Raw genomic sequence first — 16,844 nt, 5'->3', positions numbered from 1 at the left:
ATTTGAATAGTTTTTCTTGTTTTAGAGAGTATTTACCTCCCCCCCCCCCCCCCCCCCCCCCCAACCAGTTCTGTACATTCATGCTCAACTGAGCATAGGTGTTGCCTTGGATTACTCCATGTCAGATTGCTATATGCAATAAACTTTTTTCTTTAATTATCCGTCCATTATCTTTTGTGAAGGTGCATATAGATTATATGTACATACATGATGTTTTTTTTTTTTGCTTGACAGACCCAAGTGTTAATGTTAAGCTAGTGTTTAGTGTGGTCACCAGCGTCAAATGTCATAAACAGATGCCTTTGCTCTGTCCTTAAGATGCTGTTTTTATTGAGAACACCACTTGGTTATATATGTAGGGCTAAAGTAGAATGTGATTCACGATTGTGTTTATACACATGTATGTCGTGTACAAACTGGCTTATATTGTTCATGCTACTGAACAAAATGGTTGCCTGGTTTCCTGCATAAAATTCCAATAGTGATTACTGTTAGGTTTCGATTTTGCTTAAGTTATGGCTTGCAATAAAACTGCCCCTCAATGTGTAAAGTTCCATGCTGTTTTCCCATTGATCTTTGTCTTTATCATTTTAGCTGTGTGATTGGCAGTTCCATAGTCAACTAGTTTTTTGTATTTAGCTTAAGTGAGTGCTTTTATTACAACAATTCACAGAATACTCTACAACATGCACTGTAGACTGAAGCCAAATGTGTGATTTGAATGCTGAACTTGTAATAAGGAAGGCCAGTGGTAATGCTGAAGTCTTCATCGTCTTATTAGGCCTAACTTTCTTTGTAATGCTCCCTGTTCAGTTATCTTCCACATTTAGTGCCCCTCTGATCTAATGACCTAACCCAAAGAAATGCAGAACATAAGTAACATAAGAAGGTGTGGTCTTTTGTGTAAAAGGAAATGGACTAATAAAACTTGCTTTTGAAGTTCATGATGACTTTGTAGTGTGTGGGTTTGCTTTGTTTTTATCAGTGCGGTCAAAGTTATTGCTGGAGCCATGCAATGATCCAGTCTGGGGTTTTATTCAAACCTGGTCCTTCATTTTAAGTTTACATTGCTTTTCAGTGCACAAAGCAGCATTTTAGTTTCACTCTGACTATCCCAAACTTGAAGAGTTGGGAGATCTGTTGCAAAAATTTCAGTTGAGGTCAAAATTGCTTGCTTTAAATGTATTTCATGTCATGACTCCAATTCGTTAAACCTTAAGTGCATAATGGTGTTTTCCTTTTTATTCTTACGGAAAAAATAGTATTGTTCTTTAACTAGAATAGTGTAAAGATGCAGCCCAGCCAGTTTTGTGTAACAGTGGCAGTCTTACTAAGCGAAGTATTGGTGAGTTTAATGTGGTTGGAGGTCATAAACTAGGTTATAGCTGAAAAAACTGACCCTACCATACCTCATAACTTTGATAGATTTACTTTGAGCTACATTGAGTTTCAAGGGTTTGGTAATAATACGCAATGCACGTTGCATAGAATGGCTATGGCTCTGAATGTTTATATAATGCTGTGTGGAGCCGAACAAGCAAACCATTGTTGAAGCAAAAACCCAACTGCTGTCTAGTTGGAAGGGCACAGATAATCTGACATCCAAGCAAGGTTATCGGCTCTGGCATTAGAGTGCAAATGAGGGCAAAGTTAGTTATTGTTTTTGTAAAAAATAAACATGTTTGTCAAATATTGACTTTGTTTATAAGCGTTGAAATTAATTGCATACATAACCAGCTCAAACTGAAACTGAAGCTTAAATTTACATTGAAAATTACATTGTTTCACCCATTTTACAATTTGGAACATGTTTGCTGTAATAAGCAATGTTGTTTTTCCTAATTTTAGCATTTTACAAAAACACCAGAAGTTAAGTTTTTTGACATGAGTAAGTAGCGGGGTTCTGAAAAATATAGCGTTACACGTCCCCACGTTAACATCTGGGCATGTTTTTACTCTTACAAATTTAAACTCTCGCAAGATCTTCTCAACATTTCTGCTTTATGTAATGTGGTAATAAATAATTATATTACATGCCTATGCTTTTTTAAATACAATTATCAAACCATCTGATTTATTTATGCATTGATGTTCAGTGAAACAGAAAATGATCATGTATGAAGAGAACTGAAAGGGATGTACTGTATTGTCTCATTTGTTTATCCACAACTTTAAACACTCAGTTATAACTTACATAAAACTATAAAACCCATAGACCATGTTTTATTTAATTTTTCATCTCCTCATGTAGACTAGTTGGAATTATTCTCCAGGGTAGCCCCAATTGTCAGAATGAGAGAGAGCGAGAGAGAGAATGAGACCACACTGTCGTCAGTGCCCAAGCTTTACTGTAGCGTGTCTCTTCAGGAGTGGTGGAGAGAGCACACACCTCTGATCTCAAATCCCAGTTCACAAAACAGACATCTTAAAAATATGTATTAGTTTTTAAATTTATAACTAACTTTAACTTCTCTTTCTTAACAATGAAAAATTGCAGGTACGTTATTAAAATAGTTGTAGCAACACGTGGGAACGTATAATTTTTTGGAACCCTGCTACTTAAGCCTGCTGATTGTCCATTATGTTAGCTATGTTTTTACTCTTCCCTAGGTGCATGTTGAGTGGGCAAGGTTCAGACTCCATCACAATGCATGAAGATATACCAAAATAAAAATGAGTTTCTTGATTTTGTGTTAACAGCTGGGCGAAGGCAATGCCTCCTGTTGTGTCTCTTGCCTTTTCTGTTATTGCTGGGACAACAAAACTCTAATTTTGAAATAACACTGAGATCCAATTCCTGTAAATAGAAGCAGCATAACTTCGACTGTGCTTAACCTGTAGATCTTTCACGGTACCTTGTTAAGCGTACAGTGCTATCAGGTTACTGAAATGTGTACTTTTCTGTTGCACAGTTTAGAAATGGGCTGCTTATCCAGATATCAAGTTAACATTAGCAAAGGTCACATGCCTCTCAAGCCCTTTAGTGAACTGTTTTCATATGCCTGGTTCTGTCAGTTCCTTAGGATGCACACATTCTTCAGACTAGCTGACTGAGGATAATGTGCTCTACAGTGAGTATTGAAAATTAAAAAAAAAAAAAAAAAAAAAATGTTGCTAGGTGGCAGATGAATTTAGTATCCATTACACATGCAGATGGTATTCAGCAGGGTTTAGTCACCATCTTGGGAAAAGGGTAATATCACATCCAATTGTAGAATGCAGTCATATCTCTATTTCTTTGTAAAAAATATAATATCTTTATTTTTATATAGCACCTTTCATAGTGGACCACCATCACAAAGTACTTTACAGAGGTAGACTGTGAACTGGGCATTATATACGGAGTCACTTGCAATCGGACATTGATTTAACATCTCGTCCGCAGGAGGTTAAATGACTTGCTCAGGGTCACACGGCAGGTCCTTCTGCTTACAAGCCCTGGACTTTAACCACTGGACCACACTGCCTCCTTGTATGCCTGTCACACTTGTTAGCTTAGACGCATCTCGTTTTTAAATCCAAGGAGAGGGCCAATGTGCCCTACAGGAGGAGCTGTTTATAGAGTAGTAATTCAGTGATTCACCAGAGGAGTAATCCTTTAAGTTGGTTAGGCAGATCTTTCCCTGTTTTCTAATTATGTTGCTACATCTGGTAGTTTGTTATACTAAAGGAATGTGTTAGTTGGGGGGGTAGAAGATGACCATTGAGAGAATTAAAGATGACGGTATACATTGAAGCCTTTCTGTATATTTCTGTAGGGATATAGGGCAAGAAAAGGAAGAACAGTTGATGGAAGAAAGGAAAAAGAGAAAAGACGACAAGAAAAAAAAGGAAGCTGCTTTGAAGAAGGTAATCTACTTTGACTGTTTTATGATTGACGACTGAGGAAGCTTTACCAAAACCAGACAAATAAGTTTTCTCAGGTAATCATGATGAAATTACATCAGACAATTGCACGTTAAATATTCATGCAATTTCATTGTCAGCATATGGATTATGAAATATTTCATTTTAAACAGTTGCATATACAGTTTATGTAGTCCTGTAATTAGTTAAATGCAAGGTGTTTTGATATAAACATTTCTCCACTTGCTATCTACATTCTCCTGCAAAATTGACACATGCTGATGTATTCTCAAGCAGTTTGATGCTACAAAAAAAAATCTTACCCATGTGATAAGAGCTTCTGTTTTGTATTTCTTCTGTCTTGTTGGTTGTTTCTAAGAACTTTTCTTTTTCCTCTTTCAGGCCACTGAACAAAAAAACAAAGGTAAGAGAAATGTTTTGGAATGTTGTGACAAGGTGTAAGTTGCATTTTCTTTGGGACATTGGTACCACCTTTTTATGTTTCAGTATCTTTTGTCTACTTTGGAATCAAGCCAGCAATGCAACCCAATGACATTAAAAATAGCTTGCAAAAAATAACTGATACTATGAAACAGTATGGAGCTGGTACCTGTATTTCCCGTGGGGTTGGCTTTAAAGGGTTAGGGCTTTTCATAAGTTATGCACAGTAAAATATAACTAAATCTGTCCATCCGGAGAATGGCATTTAGTAAGGGGTATGTTTCGGGGTTGTTTTTTCTAAAGCAATTTGATTCTCTGCAAAAGGAGCTTTAGCTTGACTTTTCTGAGTCCTGATTTGAATTTGATGCTCCTAAATTCTTATATTCAGGGATTTTATCTGTGCAGTTACACAACTATAAAACACTACATGCGATTTTAGTGGTAAATGGCTCTTCAATTCAAAGGTAATCGTTTTCTCGCCAGCATTGTATTTTCTATAGGGCAGATGTAAAAAGAGTGGAAACATGTCTCAGATACTTTGTCAGGGCACAAGTTATCACAGGACATTTGGTTTACAGAGAAAAGATGTTCCAGCATGTCTTACTGTTGCTCATATTTGACATTTAGTTGTCTTGCTGCTGGCATAACCAGAAGATGGGAGTGTTTGTATGTAGTCTGCATATAGGCGCACCTCCCAAGAGAACACTTCTCATAAGGGAACACGCTTGTTTTTCCCATTGTAAATGCTGTGGCTAAAGAACATGTTTTTGGCACTGATAGATTCGTTCACTGTGGATACAGTACTGTTTTATAACCTGATAACTTGTCGTCATCAAATGAATTAAAATGGTTTATTCAGTCATTTCAAATGTGACTAGTAATCACGCAAGTGTCTTGAGGCACACTGATTGGTTTATTAAATCTTTCCAGAACTGTTGTCATATCATTTACTTGAATCAGTCACAATTGGTGTTTCCCATTTTGGTGAGTTGCTTCACCATTGTGTTAAATAAATTGCATGCCTTGTATGTTGCTGCTGCATTTAAAGTGTGTAGGGTTGCTGTGTAATTTAGTTTAACAGTTTATTAATGTTAGTTTGTCTATTATAATTTATTAACATACATTTGCCTATTGCTTTTCTTTTACTTATTTTGTTTTGTATGTTGCACGTGTGTCATGACAAGTAATGCATATTTATTTATTGAGTCATTGTGTCTGGTGGCTAAGAACACTGTCTGTCTTAGAGAACGCTTCGGCTTTAAGAGCACTGCTTGCTTCCTGAGAGGTATTCTCTTAGCCGGAGACTACGGTAGTTCAGTTTTTCTAAAGGCATTTTGAGAGCAGTTGTAAACCCTCCTCCCCCATATGGAATGATTGCACGCAGTATGTTAAATACATTAACTCTGTACATTGTCTATTGTAACAAAGCTTCATTGCTTCAAATGTAAGCCATGGACAACATTCTTGTTAATAAACTGCTGTGGACAGTGATAACTTTTTAAAAATTAGATTGATGGTTACTCTGACTCGTTATGGATTTAAACAACTTTCTTCTGGTTTTTGCTTTGACTCCCAAATGGTACAAATAAACACGAAATAAGGTTCAAATTTATATTTAAAGGTTATATTTAATTACTATTTGCAGTTAATATGCATATGTTTTTGCTAGCAATGTTACACAGTAACATCCACTGCTCCATTACTGCAGGTTTTTTGTTTTTGGATTTTTTTTCAACACTTTCATGACATCGATAAATCGATGCATCTGCTTTTTTGAAGAACGATATTGATGGTGAAAAATTAGGCATCCCTGTAGCCTTATAAAGAATAAAGGCCTGCAGTTTGTTAAACATTTCAGAGTACTGAATTCTTCATTTCCTAGCATGTAACGTTTTTCTATTTTTATGACTTTTTTTAAGCATTTGCACCTTATTGTATGGGCCTTACACAAGGGCTCCCCTAGATTTTGTTAGTTGAATTGGCACAATTATAATCAATGAGGGTGTGTATATCCCTTCCCCGTTTCCAGATTTTATTACAAGCTGTGCTTTATCAGAAGTCAAATGTTAAGCCCTCTTAACCATCTGTTTAAAAGAGAGCTTGGTGTTGATTGCAGTCTGAATCCCTTGCACTGCAATTTCAGTAATGGGCAAATGTGGTTGGAGCAGATGATCACCAGTGTTCAGATTTACACACAGACCTGTATATTTTGAAAAAATCTGTCTAAACAACTTCTAAGTGCTCTTAGTTTCACAGATAGTACAGACCTGGAACCGTTTTTAATTCAATAAAACAACCTTCAGAAATGACAGTAACCCTGGAAACTCTTTCTAAGGTTATTTTCATCATGCCTGCGATCTTAATCTGAGTTGTTTTTGTTTCTTCAAGCCCTAGTGGTTGCTAAGTGATGTTTCCATCACAAGACTCCCTCCCTCAAACTAAACAAACCTTTACTATTAGGCTTACTGCAGAAGCACTTTGGGTCCAGAGTCATGCATGTTGCAAGTAAGCCTTGTTTATTTACATTTACTATAACTATTGCAGATTGCCATGTGTTGTGTTCAACTCAAGCAAGTTGTGTTTTTGTTAATAGTTTTAGTAGAAAAAAGTTTTAAACATGAATATTTAACCATGCATGCTGTTTTTTCCAGTCTGATGAATATGCTGATGAATAATTAAGGATGAAAAGTATTTTGCCTCCATTTTTTTGTTTACCTTATTCCATGTAGACCACACATTTATGAATTCCGTGTAGTGCAGAGAATGCAGGGGGGTAGATATACAGTACCAGTCAAAAGTTTGAGTGCACTTGCTGGAAACTAGTTTTTTTTCATAATTGACAATGTTTTACGTCATATACGTTTCTGTAAATACTTGAAAATGAAAACACATGTTACAACATACAAAACATAAGGAGTATCAAAGCAATGTTCAAGAAAATTGAAAATTGCCTCAATCTTGGATTCCTCAAAATAGCCACCCTTTTCCATAATAATAGCCTCACAAACACGAGGCATTCAGTTAACAAGTTTCAGCAGGAAAACACCCGACATGTCTTCCCAGCTCTTCTGCAGCAATTCCCAGAGATTAGGACGCTTGTGGGTAGCTTTGCTTTGACTTCTGCCCAGTTCGTCCCATACAAGTTCTGTGGGATTGCGGTCTGGAGACTGGTCAGGCCAGGTCGTTAGATTGAGTTGTCCTTCACTTTCCTTTGAGGTGTGTTCCGGGTCATTATCTTGCTAAAGAATGAAGGTCTGCCCAACTTGCCGTAATCCTGATGGAACGGCATGCCTCTGAAGTATGCTATGATAGCCATGCTGGTTGAGCTTGCCATGGGCTTGGTAAAGATAACCAACTCTGTCACCAGCAAAGCAATCCCAGACCATGACACTGCCTCCTCCATGCTTGACAGTAGGAACCACACATGCAGAACTCATGCGCACACGCTCTCTGCGTTTTACAAATACTCGGTGGTTGGACCCAAATTTCAAATTTTGACTCATCGGTCCATAAGACCGACTTCCACTCCTCAAACGTCCAGTTTTGTGGCCCAGGCAAGCATCTTCCTCTTATTCTGCACTCTTAACAATGGTTTCTTTGCAGCAATTCTTCCAGTTAGGCCAGCTTCACGCAATCTCCTCTGAACAGTTGATGTTGAAACATCTGTTCTTCTAGTAGCATTTAGCTGAGCATGTATTTCAGGGGCAGTTAATCGCCGGTTTCGCAGACTTTTGACTCTAATTAACTTGTTCTCTGATTCTGAGGTCGCCCTTGGCCTGCCTGACCTTGTTCGGTCCTCATGAGTGCCAGTTTCTTCAAATCGTTTGATGGTCTTGGTCACAGCAGTTACAGACACTTGCAAAGTTCTGACGATTTGTCTAAAAGATTGACCTTCATTTCTTAAAGTACTTACAGACTGTTTTTTTTTTTTTTTTGCTTAACTGAGCGTATTTTGCCATTTTCTGCTCCCTTACATTCAGGAATGACAAACTTGTGCCAATGACCTATATTTATAGTAGTCATGGACCCTCACCTGTTCACAATAATTGGTGACAAAAGGTTAATTAGGTAACATGCTAGTTAACTCAGAACATCTAACAAAGACACTTTTATACTTAGGCCAGTGTTCTAACACCGTGTTATACACATTTCAGACGTTTAACTGACTTGGGCTTCAGACTGAAATCCCCTTGCTTTGGGTGACCATTTAATTGAAATTGACAAGATTTACTTTTTCATTTAAAAAATACATTTTTGAATGCAATTCACTTATGATTATCAGCTTAAATACACATCATATAATGAAATATTAAGCGTTTATAGGCAAGTTTATAAAGTTAAAAGCATAGATAATCATGAAAAACCTGGTTTCAAGCGGGTGTACACAAACTTTTGACTGGCGCTGTAAGTTGAACTGTAGTCTGCATCTTAAGTCCAGCATGGGCAGAGGAATCTGATTTGATGGCTGTTGCGCCCATGTGGTTTAGTTGTCTCAGCCTTTTTCCCCAAAGCTGCTTAAATTCACACTAATTGGTAGGGCTCTATTAGAAGGTTTGAAGGTTCGTTAGCTAGCCAGGAATTCGAAGATTTATCAGAAGCCATTCACGCACTTTTTTTTTTTCTGTTAACAGAAATCGGTTGAGTGTGTGAATACCATAAATTGCACATTAAATGTCACTTGCATGCACAGTTCAATCTTTTTATTTGTATAATCTCTACAGCAGGGTAAATTATCCAAATCACTGGGGGGTACCTGTAGTGGTTGTATTGCTTCAGTAAAATATGTACTGAATACCTTGTGTACAAGACGGTGTAAGACAAGTGTTATGGTGGAATATGTTTGAAACATACAAAATATGCGCTAACACTGTTTTAATTTCGAAAAAACTGAGTTCCGTCCTTTTCCCCCCTCCAGCTTATATTATCCAGAGGCAAACCTTTAATTTCTTCATTCTCTATCTTGACAGCAAAGCGTTGTACAGTGTAAGCTGTATTGAAAGAAATGTCTCAACTCCTCTGCTTTTTGGGTTTTTTTTTGGTTAAATGCCCAGACGACCGAAAAAAGTTAAATGCAAACTGTAAGCGTCTTGTATCATGGAGGCACATCCAATCTCTGGGGTCACTTAACAAGCATAAGTTCGTAATTATTACTATTAATATTTTTAGTAGTAGTAAAATGTGACAGTGACTGATAACCTGCTTGGAACAGGGACTTAAGTTTGTTTTTTGCCTAAGTCTGCTGCACTTGGTGCTGCTGCAATGCAAGCTTACTGTATATGTCGCAAGTAGCATCAATTATGTGTACATAAACTAAAATTTGTATTTAAATTATAAAAATGTGGTTACTGTTCTATATATTGCATTTTAAAACTACATGACATTTTTTTTTTCCCGTTTTATATGGCCTACCTGTAAAATGGGATTTTCAATCAAATATAAACAAGCAACTATGGTGATATCACCAGCAAATTAGTACCATAGAAGGTTTGAACCTTCCTTCGGTAATGTGTTCCAACCTTCGAATGTCAAAATGTACCCTTTGTTGCAGCCCTGCTAATTGGGTACAGTTGGCCATGCTATCCAGTTTTATCCAATTCACAAATTTTTTTTCAGTATTATATTCTGTAAAATAGATTTCTTTCAGGAGACTTCAGTAAATCCATTCTTTTTATTTATCCCTGTGAACTTGAAGCTGCCTTTTTAAAGGAAAGTTTGTACTGGTTTTATTTTTAGATTTTTTAAATGCATTATGTAGTGAAATTATTTTAAACACCTCCCTTTGCATTATCTGGCTGTGATTGTTGTGCTACACTAGGTTATGTGGGCTATGTTTGATAACTTTTGCCCTATTATTGTAATTGTTTGCTGCCACAAGTGTACAGGAAGCTAATTGTGTACAGATGACCTCCTAGGTCAGTTAGTGTTCTTATAAAAATGTACTAATTTTAAAAGTGAGGATAGGAAGTGTTTCTGAAAAATATGAAAACGTTAAATAATTAAAATTAGAAAATGGTTAAGCTAGGAAACGTTTTTAACATTATTTTTAAATATTGTAGATTTAAACAGGAATGTATCCTATTTTTAATAATTTTTTTTTTTAACTCTCTCAAGTGTAATTTCCTTCTAAAGCTTAACCTGGATTTATTCACAGGCTTAAGTTCTGTTACCTGCATTAAAACAGCTGTCCGTGCATGTTTTAGGGACATTTTGGTTTACATTTTGCATTTTTTCATCACAGCTTTAATACTAATTTTTGTGCATATCCAATGTTTACTGTGATTTGAATTGTAACATTTAAGCAAGTGTGGATAATACAAAATCCTTGGATCATTCCACTCAAAATATACACAATGTGTTTTTTTTATGCAAATAACGTTAGTGAAATATCAGTTGTATCAATAGCTCATAATTTTGTAAAAATTTAGTTAATATAGCTGGGATAATTCTTTGTCCTGCCTTTACCCAAGTCTAGAATTGTCAATAGTTTTGAATGTAAGGTATGTGCAAATCTGTATGCATCAAGCTTGGACAAGCAGAGAAATGTTGTTTCCTTAGCCAATTGTAAAGACGAACCTGCTTGTTATACAGTCGGCACTCGCATATCCGACCCTATAAAAATTTTGAATTTGGTGACAGTTAAATATGTGTGACGTATACCTGATTATTTCAGTTTACTCCGTTCCAACCCTTGTCTGTTTTTTCAGAGAACAAAAAAAAATACAATATCAAATACGTAGTTGAAAGAACTGTATTGGTTTTATTGGTACAGTACTATATTTTCAATAGAATAAGTAAATTCAGAACGAAAGGATTCTGAAAATATCCCTTGCCAAAACTATAGACACAAGTTAATGGCAATACAGTACATACTTTTAAATCCGGTACGTATTTGTTGACTGGTGAGTGTGGCGTGGTGACAAACAGTAGAAAACTCCCAAACCGTCTGCGTAAAAGGCAATGCAATTTAGCAAAACCAAAAGATTAAAGTTTCCAGAATTAAAACAGTATTCAAAATTGCAGAATATAGTGCTCGATAAGGCCCTAGTGTCACAGTTCGCTTGTAAATGAAGATGCACAAAAACAAATAAAGATCACATATAAAAAAATGTAAAAAATACATCTCGCTATCTAGAACCTGTACATTACCCTAGTTTGTCTCGTTCGCTTTGTTTTGGCTGCATTTTTGTCAGGTGAAACTGGAGGAAGCGCTGTGTAACTGCACACTAAGACAGACTGATTTGGCATTAGAGTATTTTTTTTAAACGCGGGTTATGACGGATATTCAGTTAAATTGTAAGACTGTTAAATTGGGCTTTGTATCAGAACACTGGTGACAGTCGGAAATCTTATTTTTAGTACAAGGGCGGTAAAACTCGACTGACGTGTATCTGGTTAACGGATAACCAAGTGCTGGCTGTAGTAACACCAGGTTTTGATATGCTGGTATGTTTTGAATTCCAGTTCTGTAGCATATAAAGCATTATAGTATTTAGAAACCACTCCAGTGAGAGCGCCATCAGTAATTGTCATCAGACAGCACTTCAACAATGATGCAGCCAGGAAAAAATCTTTGTGATTTAACGCGGTCAGCTAAGAGTTAACATAAGTAAACAATTTAGGTTTTTTTCCAGAACAGCGCGCTAGTGAGTACAGTACTTTTTTGTTTTTTTCTTTCAGCGAAATTTCTACCACTGCTGCAGCTTACGTGTGCCGGCATGAAAGCCAGACTTCCTCTGCCTGCCCTTTAGCATTCCACAGCTGACATCTCTGGTGCATGAAAATCTAAGGGAAGTGGTTTACTGTACAATTAAAGCAAGACAAAACAGCGCTCAGGGGGAGCAGCATGGACAGTCTGCATAAATGCAAAGTATTTCACTGTTGCTGCTGCCACCTTTTATTTACGCCGGTGTTTGTTTTTCTATTTGCTGAAAGTCGATCTGTTTGGGATGAAGCAATTTTCCATCTGCAGTAGATTTGTGTAGGCAGCTGCCCGAAATGTTTTTTTTTTATTTTCCTCTTCTCCTGAGCTCAAGTCACTCTCTGGGCCCCTACAACAGGAGGAGTTGGCAAGCCGTGCTCTTGTAACAGTAAAATGACACCATGCTTCTCCATTTTCTAATGAAATCTGCAGAGTGGGAAAGCAACTGAAGTTGGAAACGTCTCCCTTTGGAATCTCTCCTCTTAAAAACTGCGACCTAAAACCTCTCCACTATTTGCAGTTTTTCTTTTTTTTTCCCTTGCCTTCAGGTTTGTTTTTGCTTGATTTATGTAAATAGTAATTGGGTCATCAGTTTGTTTTGCAATCGCAGAGCGACGTACAGCAGTTTTTAAAGTGCAGAGACTGGGGAAGTCTCAGGAGGGGGTATGAAATGTCACGGGTAAGGCAACACAATCTCTGTACAGAAAGCATTTCTGAACAAAGTAAACTTTGTATGAATGGTTTGTATGAAGTGCTATTTAGTAAATTCAATTGTAGTTGTAGCGCAAGATAAGTAACGGATAGTCAGTGCTGACTTTGCGTTGAAGTGAAAATGCAACAAGAATCAAGTTTGCTGCGTAAAGCTCTTATTTGTGTTGGCTGATGTTGCCAAGACTAAAAGGGTTTCCGGTAATGAAGGTTGAAAAACTACATTCGGTACTTCTGACTGTGTAAGCCTGCAAGGAACAGGTTCTAGACTGAGAGTGGTAAAAATGCTTCTACTTTAGATTTTCCCAGACTAGGGGGGTAGCAGCTTTTTGTGTTGGTAGCTTTCACTTGCTATACTGTTTTACAGTATTAGTACATACCTTTTTAGAAATAGAAATTAAGTTAAACAACAAGTATTTAGTAGGAGTGCACTGGTAAAAATTTTCTTGGCCGAAATAGATGGCCGATGGTTATCTACCCATACCGGCTGATGGAGATAAGATGCAGATAATAGTGCGGTTAAGCTATTTTAAACTACTAGAACAAGGCATAGGGCCTATATTTAAACTGTTTTATAATCGTACGTGTTTAAAAATGAACAGATATCGTTTACTTTATTTATGACAAATAAACGGATATGGTTTACTTGTTTCATTTCAGAAAATGAATACAAAGAATAACAGTATTTTGTGCTTGACAGCAATTTATGCATTTGTTTTACAGTAGTCACACGACTTTTTGCATTTATACTAGTAAACACTTCTGTAGAAAAATATGTGACGTTTAACTTATACCCACTTGCTGTCAAACATTGCGTATTCTAACTTTTACAGTAAAAAAGAAAAATGCAGCCTACATAGTGTCAACTACAACAGCGTTCGTTAAATTCTTGTTTTAACCCTTAGCGGCTGTAGGCACATCAGGTCCAATTTATTTTCACATCATACGCTGTTTATTTTACACACGCTGTTTAAAAGTATTGTTTTTCACAGTATGACAGGTTTAAAAGGCACTGCATGTCAACAGGACACTCGGTACTGCATCTCCAGCCAAGCCCCACCACTTGTTCACTGTATTTATCACATACCTCTTCATGTAGTGCATACTGATAAATCCTGTCCTGATCACTCGTATTATCACTTCTCAATAATGCGATCCAAGTCATTGTTAGGCTTCCAAAGGCTGGGAAGCCTATTGTTATTGCTGTGTTTATTATTCTTTTTCCGCCAAAAGTTTGTCGCAGACTCATGAAAACGCATACGTAAGTAGATGCCTATGTGTAGTTTTGCCCGCTAAGCTACATCTTGTGAAACTCTTGTCGACAAAAACGATCTAACATGGAGATATGTCAATGTCAACATATAGCGCACGAATGGACTATAAAAAGAAAACATTGAAACAAAATCAATTGGACGGTTGGTTTGCTCGCCACGTTGGATTTGCGCAAAATATTCGAAGATCTTGTCTGAAACTGCAGTGTTGATCGGCACCAAAATTGTCACGTTTGCTCAGGACAAGGTCCTTTCTGAATTTTGTAAAATACCTGCTTTTTCGTTAAACATGGATGCAGCGATCAAAATAACTATTTCACGAGTGCTATATTTACATATATTAAAGTATAAATCCATACTACAATACACTAGAGACATGAAACTGAGCAAGATAGTAGAGGGTAATGTGACGTACTGTCGATTTCAAAATGGTGTTTTGGTCACATGGTTTGGCGGCCATATTGATAATTGAAAAATGACTAAGACAGAACAGACTAAATGACAGAAAATGACTAATAACAAGAACAGTGTTGCACGTATGTTGGTACAGTTGTGCGGTCCATAAAAGTAATAACCGCTAAAATCGAAAGCAGATTGGTCACATAGTTTGGCGGCCATATTGGAATTTACATTTAAATTATCTCCTAGGGCGTGCCGATGTGGTCAGTTATAATGAAACACTTATAGGAAGTCATGTGCTCTGTTAAAAAAAAAAAAAAAAAAAAAAAAAGTCATCACCCATGACCTTTGACCTTTCCAAAAGGTCAAGCTAAAAACTGGTTCCTTGCGCCTCAGGGATCACAGATAGACATAGTTCATATGGAACACATAGGAAGTCATACATGCTTTACAAAAAAGTCATTACCCATAACCTTTGACCTCTGCTAAGGTTCAAAACCCACAAATTGGCCTATAGCTCCTCAGCTGTATCTAACACAGATCAGTGCACTTAAACTTCAGCGTAAGATTATGCTCTATACACGATACAACTTAAGCAGCCCATCAATTATAGGAAACGTAGCGAGCTGTATTGGCGATTTATTTGTGATGATTGAACCATGTTTTCTTGGAAGCCTTTATAGTTGCTAGCAACTCCTAGTTTTATTACTGTAACGTCTCAAAAAGCTCTGCAAATGTCTGTGATATTCTTTGAGTGCTAGATGCGGAAGCAGCTATTTTTTTTTGTCAGTGTTGAGACTGTGGTGCAGGGCCTCCTGTGTATTGCTGAGATGTTGAATGTTACTTCACAAAAGACGGCACAGTGATCAATTTCATACATATATGAATACATCTGAAACCAATGCAAATTAAGCAAGATAAACAAAAAATAGGCAATTTTGAAGTACATTTAAATATAATTAATAATAATGTAATGACCCAGCTGTCTGCGCTAACTAGGAGGACTTGTTTTGCTGTTTGGACACAGTCTTAAATATTCAGAGAGCTTTCTGTAAAAAGCATCAGAATACTATTGTACTCACTGTTCATCGTTGGATGTAATGTCAAGTCTGTTCTGCTGCACACAATTCAGCTATCCTATTGTCTCTATTAAAAAAAAAAAAAAAAAAAAAAAAACGCCGCTCTTTTGAGCACTGGGAAAATGACTGAATCGGTGTTCTTGCGTCATTTAGTACAGTAAGCACGCCTGACCAAACATTACACTCTGTGCTGAAAGAAATTCAAGCATGAATATCGTTGTACATTATCGGCTAAAATGACTAAAACTGTCAATCACCGATTTTTTATCCCCCCCCCCCTTATATTGGTGCCATGCTGATAGGCTACCGATTTTCGGTGCATCCCATGTTTAGTGCTGTAAATAGTTTTATTGGAGGCAAGTTTGTATTTTTCCAAATGCTCCATAATTTATGCAACTTCAGGTCAGTGTGCCTTTTACATGACAATGGTTTGGTTTTTAACTTAAACATGTTTTTTTTTGTTTGATCTCTTAGTCTTGAAGTAGTCGGTAACAATCATGTTTATATTGGAGTCGTGGGACCAGAATCCTTTGAGTGGTCAGATGCTGCAAACTGGAAAACATGTAGACTGTACAAGTCCAAACCTTGCCTTTTCAGGATGTAACAGACTTCTGCTGTGATTTACTTGCACATTTGTTAGTTTTTGTGTTGATTGCTTTATTTAGGTATTCCAGAATTCTTTCTGAAATTTTAGCATTGACCCTATATCATGCACGGGACTTTGTGTTTGGTGGGCTTTGTTAGTGTGACTGCACATTTACACTCCTTAGAGTTAAACGTTTGAAAATAATTTCCAGTGACATTAATAATTATCAGTTGAAACGTAGATTTAGTGTGCATCAGATTTTAATGTGTTCTTTTCAATTCATTGTACTTGTATTACATTAATTTACTCACAGGATGAAAATCCCTAACCTGATTTTTTTTAAAGTGTGTGTCAAGAAGTTTTATGATGAATTTGCTAGTTGAAGAAAAATACATCTGTTTTCTTGGTCAAAATCACTGGTAAAACCTTGTGTTGCATTTTTATGTAAATTTGTTTGCACCGCTAGAATTAACACAAACTAGAATCATGACGATCAACTGCATATAAACCTAATGTGTCAATCAAATTGAAATTTTAAAATTATTCTGTGGTGTGTCTTTTCACACATATAACTGATATCCGTTTTCCACAAATAATGCCAAGTGCTTTTCTGCAGTTTTCCCTAGCTGCAGCAATGTTGCAAGTAAAGGTTCTGCATGATTCTTATCGGAACACCCCCTTCACTTCCTGTTGGTTTTTCTAATTAAAGTGAATCGCTTCCCAGTCTCTCCGGTGTTCTGGAACTGATGTACGTCTGGGCCATTTTCCTGCCTGCCGCTTGTCATTCTCCACTCATCTGTGAAATTGAATAGAAT

General features: G+C 36.8%; 1 protein-coding gene across 18 annotated transcripts in view; it reads left to right on the top strand.

The window, feature by feature from the left end:
* The window catches only part of LOC121300773 (trinucleotide repeat-containing gene 6A protein-like), a 141,812-nt gene that overhangs the window by 94,421 nt on the left and 30,547 nt on the right, over positions 1–16,844 (top strand). For all 18 annotated transcript variants that reach the window (XM_041229615.1, XM_041229625.1, XM_041229621.1 and 15 more), the window contains 2 exons: positions 3,759–3,849; positions 4,249–4,270. In XM_041229615.1, the coding sequence (XP_041085549.1) occupies positions 3,759–3,849; positions 4,249–4,270 (113 nt within the window). The remainder of the gene's footprint in view (positions 1–3,758; positions 3,850–4,248; positions 4,271–16,844) is intronic.

The sequence above is a fragment of the Polyodon spathula genome, chromosome 26 (assembly GCF_017654505.1).
Source record: "Polyodon spathula isolate WHYD16114869_AA chromosome 26, ASM1765450v1, whole genome shotgun sequence".
Taxonomy (NCBI): domain Eukaryota; kingdom Metazoa; phylum Chordata; class Actinopteri; order Acipenseriformes; family Polyodontidae; genus Polyodon; species Polyodon spathula.
Note: the sequence above shows the minus strand (reverse complement) of the source record. Positions and strands in the feature narration are given on the sequence as shown.